General features: G+C 39.4%; 1 protein-coding gene across 1 annotated transcript; it reads left to right on the top strand.

The window, feature by feature from the left end:
• The first annotated feature begins 1,720 nt into the window (after positions 1-1,720).
• Positions 1,721-7,262, top strand: LOC115739911 (protein NRT1/ PTR FAMILY 8.3-like). The gene is made up of 5 exons (XM_030673220.2): positions 1,721-2,065; positions 3,360-3,465; positions 3,554-3,771; positions 5,003-5,553; positions 6,303-7,262. The coding sequence occupies exons 1-5, from the start codon at positions 2,015-2,017 to the stop codon at positions 7,120-7,122; spliced, it is 1,746 nt and encodes a 581-aa protein (XP_030529080.1). The 5' UTR covers positions 1,721-2,014; the 3' UTR covers positions 7,123-7,262.
• The last annotated feature ends 1,001 nt before the right edge of the window (positions 7,263-8,263 follow it).

Consider the following 8,263-nt stretch of genomic DNA (forward strand, 5'->3'; position numbering starts at 1 on the left):
TTTTTTGTATTAGGCCTATATAATTGGGACAAAAGTAAAAGTTGAGAGTTTTTTATGAGACAAAAAAAGTTTTGGATATAATTGGGACATATGCTAAAGTTGGGATTTTTTTTTTTGTATTGGGCCTATTTTTTTTTATTGATATGTAAAATTGCTTAATTAAAATGAGTTTGCACCGTATATAAACTCCTTAACACTAATTTTTGTCGGTCCAAAATGTAAAAATATAATTTACAAGAGAAAAAAAAATGAAATGAAATGATGGAATAAGTTATAAAGGTTGGATGCTGTTAAGGGAAAGGAATGGAAAGTAATACATCATGAAATCAAGGTCCTTTGATGTATCTATAATTTAAATTGGGTTAATACCAAAAAGCTTCAAACAAGTATTTCTGTGATAAATTTAATCCAAATTAATTTTGAATCACCAAAAGCCCCAAACTATTGCTCATGTAACAAGTTTACCAAAAACTAATTTTTTTATCACAAAAAACCCAAAAGCGATACATATGTGATCCATTTACTCTCGGTTAGCTTCCGTTAAATATTATTGTTAAATTGCTGAGATGAATGACATATGATAATAACTCTGTTGACGTGAAAAGTTCACATGAAATTCACAACTCTCTCTTCTTGTTTTTTCAATTAGCCCCGATTTGAAAACAAATAGGGCTTATTCAATGTCTCGCTTAGCTCACGAAAATCCCTAGATCGTCTTCCAACGAACTTCGTTGATAAAGCTAGAAAATGATATGCTTCCCTTCGAACCACTTTCAATCGATGCCACTGAACATCCCAATTTGGTAATTTGGATGAGTTATCCAAAAAATCTGGGAAAACAAGTCGAATGTGAGAATATTATTAGAGATAAAAGTGTGCTCAAACGAATTTGGATGCATAATTGTGAAGACAAAGATGACAATGAAGGAGTGCGAGAAGATTATCAAAGATAAAAGTGTGCTTCACTGACTTCCGATGTATAATTATCAAGATGAAGACGACAATGAAGGAGTGTGCTCGATGAAGAGGAGGATGAATAAGGATTAGAGTGCTATGAGAGAGAGAGAGAGAGAGAGAGAGAGAGAGAGAGAGAGAGAGAGAGAGAGAGAGAGTTATTTGTTTTAAAATAGGGCTAATTGAAGACAGGAAGATATTAATTTCCGCATAAACTTGCCATGTCATCAGAATTATTGTCATATGTTATTCAATTCAGCAATTTCACGATAAAATTTGACGAAAGTTAAGAAGAGGTGAATATCTCGAATATACTAATTTAGGATTTTGGTTATCAGTTTGGGAATATTAACCCAATTAAATAAAATAAGGGATTGATGGGATAGAACAATAGATTATTTGATAAAAAGCCGAGCCCTCCAAAATCGCTCCTCTGATCCGAATAATTTTGGAAGGGATCGTAAAAGCCACGTAACATTAGCTCGAAATTCAAAAGTGTTCTCACAATAATTTTTGAAGATTTAATTATTTCAAATTAAATATATTTAATAAGTGTCCCATGACAATAAATTGAACAATAGAAGAAACAGAATTTCGGAGCGTCAAAGAAATCCGCAATAAATTCTCTCTCGGAATTGCTTCGGACCGCGGAGTTGCCAGCCTCGGAAATACAGAAGTTATCTTCGACCTCGGAAACCGCGATGCGACCACCTCCTCCTCCTCCTTCGCCTCGACACAGACACAGACCTAACTGATCCGCCAACTACCATTCTTCTCCTTCCCGATTTCCCTCTTTGCTGTTCGCACGCCAAAAATTTTTTACGGGTCAAGTTTTTTCATCGCAATTCGCTAATAATTCGGTCGCTGACGTCGGGCTGCGTCAGGGAAATGTGAATCCTTTCCTTTGCCCACACTTCTTCCGTCCGTTTATATCTTCCTGTCAAAGCGTCTATCTGTCTATCCATCTCCTCGTCGATCGCTTCGGTGCCCGTTGTTCCTCAATTCGTCATCTTGACTGTGTTGGGATTAGGAATCTCGTCTGGTGAGGAAGAAAGGAGAGATGGGTTCTCAGGAAGAAGAGAGATTGCTCTTAGAAGACGGACTTCCGGAGGTATCTCGATTTCTTTTTTTGCCCTTTTTCCTTTTTCTTGCTTTAACTTTTGATCACCCATCTGCTTGTGCTCTCTGTTTCCTTGCTTCTTTTTTTCTTGGGTTAGATTTCGTTAGTTTGTGGTGGGTGTGTTTACAATTTGCTTATTCTGATGCTGAAAATTCTCTCAATTTGTTAGTTTATGAGCCTCAAGAGCTTAACTCGATAATGAAAATTCAGCTGGCAGGTGTAAATGACGGCTGAAATTGGTCATACGTGTATCCTCAAAGTTATCGATTTTGTTGATCGGCGATGAGCGTCTTGGTTTCCTCTGTGTTCTGGGACTTTTGGATAGATGTCCATAGATATTGCCAAGTGTGCATTTTCTTTTCATTTAGAGGATCGTGCTTTGCTAGTAGCTGTCATGATGAGTTTTGAACTTGTTTCAGCAGTGTAATTGCCAAATGGTTTGGAAATTAAGTTAATGGTTGGTCTAATTTTTTCTCAAATGCCGTCTGATGTGATTGCTGTGATTGCGGATTGAGCTTTGAAGCCGAAAGCAATAGAGGTCCTAAATGGCACTTGGATTGCCGCTAACCACCATTTTGTGGACAACACTAGGAGGTTTTGGTTTGGATAATTTCCTACAGTGAGGACCTGGTGACAAGTAGAAGACATCAGTTGTATTAGTTTGGTGTCTAGGAAAATACTATCTTACTGTGAAGGAGTATGCTCGTTGCAAAATGGTTGCAGTTCAGTTTAAATGGGATGAATTGCAGAATTTTTCTCTTCTTGCTCACTATTACTTACATTCTTGATTCTGTACCGTGAAAAGAACTTTTATCCTTACTGATTCTGGTACATCTTAGCATCTTCTGAGGTGGATCTAGTGGCGGATTTTTCTCTTTTAAGTTGCTGATGTAATCATTGCAATGTACTTGTTACCATGATTCACATGTCTTTCTATTTAGGGGCACCTTGAATTGGGGCTTGTGCAAGTCAGAGAGAGGAGATGAGATTGTTGTTTGCTTTGTAGTATTGGTTGTTCGATGATGATGAGTTATTTTACTCAGAGCTTGTAAAATGAAAGGAGCAGTCTCCCTAGAGTGTAAAGTTAAAAAAAAAAAAAAAAAGAGGCTTTAATAGTGCTAGCTGATGACACCAAGCTTTCTGCATCTCATTTTTTTTTGTTTTGGACATATTACCTCCTTCTCCATTAAGATATCAAAAATATAAAAACTCTTTGAAATTTTGTTCATGCGAATATCAGAACTGCTGATGCTATTTTATTCATCACATTTGAATTTTGTCACAGAAAAAGCAGAATGGACTGTACACTGGAGATGGCTCTGTTGACATCAATGGAAATCCGGTTTTGAAGAGAAATACTGGGAATTGGAGAGCTTGTCCTTTCATCCTAGGTAATCAAAAGATGATATTTGTTAATCTTGCATGAACTTTATTTTAGCGAATTCATTATGTATTAATATCTGGAACGGCGAAACACAGGCACTGAATGTTGTGAACGTTTGGCCTTCTATGGGATTGCTACAAATCTTGTTAGTTATCTGACCAACAAAATGCACGAGGGAAATGTCTCTGCTGCAAGAAGCGTTACCACTTGGTCAGGCACTTGCTATCTTGCGCCTCTTATTGGAGCGGTGGTAGCAGATGCTTATTGGGGAAGATATTGGACGATTGCTGCCTTCTCCACAATTTACTTCTTTGTAAGTAGTCCAACTAATTTGTCACCTGGAAGCAGATACATGAGGAAATGAATAGGGTTGATTCACCATAAGAGATTCTATCCTCTTCAATATAATGTCAGATAAATAGATATCCTCAATACTTTCGTATTCTTATTGTCATCAACTTGTGGAGAAGTGGTATACCTTTGTTTGGATGATATCTTCTAAAGGTAGAGGGTAACTCCAAAACCTAAATTTAGCCACTGGTGCATCATATTGCTTCTAACTTCTGCTAGATTAGAATTATCAAAAAGTGTAGCTTTGTTGCTAATAACAATTAGAACGAATTGCAGAATGTTGCATGCGCCGATTAAAACTGTGATACTCATACATCACACCTGGATTACAAAACAGTAACTTTGCATTTCTGTACTAAAGTTTGCTTTCTGTAGCATAACTATAGCTTTTGGTGAAAGTGTGTTCTTTCGGCATCACATCAGTGTGGATATATGGTGTAAAAGTTATAGGAATACAATATTATTGGGGATTCAAGCTCTATGTTAGTTAGTCAGCGCTCCAGTTGTCAAGTAATGACCACATATTTAAAATGGGTGTTCAAAGTGCACTTCAATAGTTCAGTATTGTTTGCTAGAGCTATCATCATTTCCTAAAAAAGTAACCTTTCTCAATATCAACACTAATTGAGGCACTATTCTTCTTCTTGGTGCTTAATGGGAAGGCATTAAAAATCATGTCATGATTATTCATAGGACCTGTCTTCTTTTAACAGTGGCTTTAGTCTTTAACTTATAGAATTGCAATACTTCTAGTTAAAGGAAACAGAGTCATAAGTATTCCTTTGGACAGAAGCAAACACGTTGTCAAAAGGCACAACTGAAGTCATAAGTATTTTCTGGCCAAAAAAAGAAGTGATAAGTGTTTTGAAGAGGGGCCAAACTATAGCTTATTTGTCTGACATGCTGTGTGTTTATGTAAATTGGCTATACTGCGTAGGATAGCATTTTTGCTCAACAAGAGTAAGAAACAATAGTGTGGCAAGACTTACCAAAAAAAAAAGAGTGTGGCAAGACATGAGTAAATGATCAATTGATGGAGTGATCTTCTCGTATCTTGCACTTGTACTTGTTTTCTCTTACAATGACTCACTCTTCATGTGCATGTGCATGGCCTATGGGCTTGCATGAGGAGGAGCAAGAATCTTGTTCTTACAAAAACTGCCCGCTTGAAATTTATCTGTATTCTTGTACAGGGAATGTGTACCTTGACTCTTTCTGCAACCGTTCCAGCATTGAAGCCTGTAGAATGTGTTGGTTCTTTATGCCCGACAGCTACCCCAGCACAGTATGCAGTGTTTTTCTTCGGACTCTATCTGATTGCCCTGGGAACTGGTGGGATCAAGCCATGCGTGTCGTCTTTTGGAGCAGACCAGTTTGATGACACTGATCCTAGAGAGAGGATGAAGAAAGGATCCTTTTTTAACTGGTTTTACTTTTCCATTAACATCGGTGCTCTTATTTCCAGTAGCTTGTTGGTTTGGACTCAAGAAAATGCTGGCTGGGGCTGGGGATTTGGTATTCCTGCATTATTCATGGGGATTGCTATCGCCAGTTTCTTCTCAGGCACGCCTCTTTATCGTTTCCAGAGACCGGGGGGCAGTCCCATCACACGGATGTGCCAGGTTTTAGTTGCCTCGTTTCATAAGTGGAACATCAAGGTACCTGAAGATGGTAGTCTCCTTTACGAAACGCAAACCTCGGCGATTGAAGGAAGTCGTAAACTGGGGCACACCGATGAACTGAAGTATGTTTTACTCCTCCAAACCTCATCTTGGAACCTCTATATTAGTCTATGGATGATTGGGTCTGCATTTTAAAGTAAAAGAGAATGGCATCAAGTTTGGCTCTTTTTTATTATTAGCCATTTCTTAAAGCTAAAGAGTGCATATATATTTCTTTTGAACTTTGCGTAGGTTTGTCTTTTAGAGTTTTATGATTTCATAAATATATGAAAAAACATCTTGATCATTTGTAGCTTGGGTTATTATGGTCTTCCTGTGTTGTCCAAGAAGCTAATTGAAGTTTGTTCTACCAAACATGTACTACTAATAGACCTCGGGATGACTCTTGAAGAGATCTTGATTATATGGATCGGGCAAAGGACATATCTCTAGACGAGTTCCAATAGTATAACAAAACCCATGTAAGCAATGCTGTTGTCTTCCTGTTGCCATTGGTGCAAATGTGTGCTACGAATGATTCCACTGCTGATTTGTGCGTTGTATATACATTATCTCATAGAGACATATTTAAGATTGTTAGGATAGGATAAGTCTCCTTGTCTGTCAACTCTGTTGGTGCTGCCTGAGTAGATGATGAAGGCACTTGAGCGTTTACCCTTGGTGGCTGCCGCTAGTATTATGAGATGCATGATTTGTCCCTGGTAAAGTTTTGCATGCTTCTGTTGATTTCTGACCACTATGCTCGCTATTTGACTGTGGTCAACTTGAATACAAGAATGGGGATGATTCTCAAACTTGATGTCGCTTGCAGATGTCTCGACAAAGCTGCTGTACTCTCAGATGCAGAGGCAAAAAGTGGGGACTACAACTCGTGGAGGCTGTGTACGGTGACACAAGTGGAGGAGCTCAAGATTCTAATCCGCATGTTCCCCATCTGGGCCACTGGAATCGTGTTCTCCGCTGTTTACGCACAGATGTCCACAATGTTCGTGGAGCAAGGCATGATGATGGATACCACTGTCGGTTCCTTCACCATCCCGCCGGCATCCCTCTCCACATTCGATGTCATCAGCGTGATCTTCTGGGTCCCGGTATATGACAGCGTCGTCGTTCCCATTGCCCGAAAATTCACTGGAAAGGAACGTGGATTTTCGGAATTGCAGCGGATGGGGATTGGCCTCTTTATCTCTATGCTCGCAATGTTAGCGGCTGCTGTGGTGGAGATAAAGAGGCTGCAATTGGCTCGGGAGCTTGGTTTGGCCCACCAGGATGTGGCGGTCCCACTCAGCATCTTGTGGCAGATACCCCAATACTTTCTTATTGGTGCAGCTGAGGTTTGTACCTTCATTGGACAGCTCGAGTTTTTCTACGATCAGTCTCCTGATGCCATGCGGAGCCTGTGCAGCGCACTCGCGCTCTTGACAACTGCGCTAGGTAATTACTTGAGCTCTTTGATTTTGACACTTGTGACGTACTTCACGACTTCTGGTGGCAAGGCCGGGTGGATTCCAGATAACTTGAACGAGGGGCATCTTGATTATTATTTCTGGCTGCTGGCTGGACTCAGCTTCTCGAACTTGCTGGTCTACTTCGTTTGTGCCAAAAAGTACAAGCACAAAAGGGCCACTTGAGGCTTGCTCCAAGTCTTTTACATGATGAATCCGTCAAGATGATTCGGCCCTTACTGTATATAGGAATTAAGCAGGTCATTTGCTTATGTACTCGTCCGACAAACAATAATCGCTGCAGTTTCATCTGATTTATTCCTCTTTCTCTCGGCGTGCTATGTTTTCTTGTGTGCCGAATGTGCTTAAAGATTTGTGTGTGGCGGATCTAAGATGCTGTAATCAATTTCGCTGCTGTTTTTACCGTCCATTTGTCCTAAATCTCAAACATTTCCCATGTTTGCCATTGGTGATCTAGTCTAAAAACCTGCTCAAGCGAAAATCTTTTGCCTGTAAAAGTTAGGAGCAGTCACTGGTTTTTGGGAACATTACAGCTGAATGGAGAAGGGTAATGATACTCGGATTGAACATTGATATGAACTTCTGCTGCTCTGTCCGATTGCATCGATTCGGGTTCACCCACATTTTACTTTGGTACCTAAGGTTGGCTTCATTGTTGCCAATGCTTGTCTAGAATTGGCCAGGTTTCGACACTCAGAATCGATATCTCTAGTGCATACAAAAACGGTGTCTGAACAAGAATGAAACCGGAAAATTCTGTTATCGATAGGATTTGTTTGTCCGACAAATTCGCATGGTCATGTCAAGGTTGAAATGTGGAATTGAGAAATGGGTCCAATTGACTGGAAGACCTGAACTAAACTTCGACAACTTCAGATGATGACCAATTAGCTTAAGAAAAATACCCAACTTTTAGGCATTGTCGCGAAATTAACACCCAACTTTCAAACATCTCAGAAAAACTCGCAAGCCTTGTTCCATTGCTGTAAATCGAACACGGACTTTAAATCGTCTCGAAAGAATTACATAAGTCTTCCCTCACGTAATAAACCCCAAAAAAAGACATCCTTTATTGGTCGTTTATCCTGTCACAACGGACCGTCCATCTTTTCTTTATTGATAGATTACTGAAAAAATTATCCAAAAAGTCCTAAATCTAGTGCACTTTTGTCAATTCAATCCCAAATCTTTTCATTTTGCCGATTGAGTCTTAAACCTCTACATTTTTGCCAATTGAGTTCATTAGACTAATTTTGGCTAAAAATCACCGGCGTGAGAACTAGTTGCCCATGCCCGCTCAGGCAAA

Source organism: Rhodamnia argentea, chromosome 5, assembly GCF_020921035.1.
Source record: "Rhodamnia argentea isolate NSW1041297 chromosome 5, ASM2092103v1, whole genome shotgun sequence".
Classification (NCBI taxonomy): Eukaryota; Viridiplantae; Streptophyta; class Magnoliopsida; order Myrtales; family Myrtaceae; genus Rhodamnia; species Rhodamnia argentea.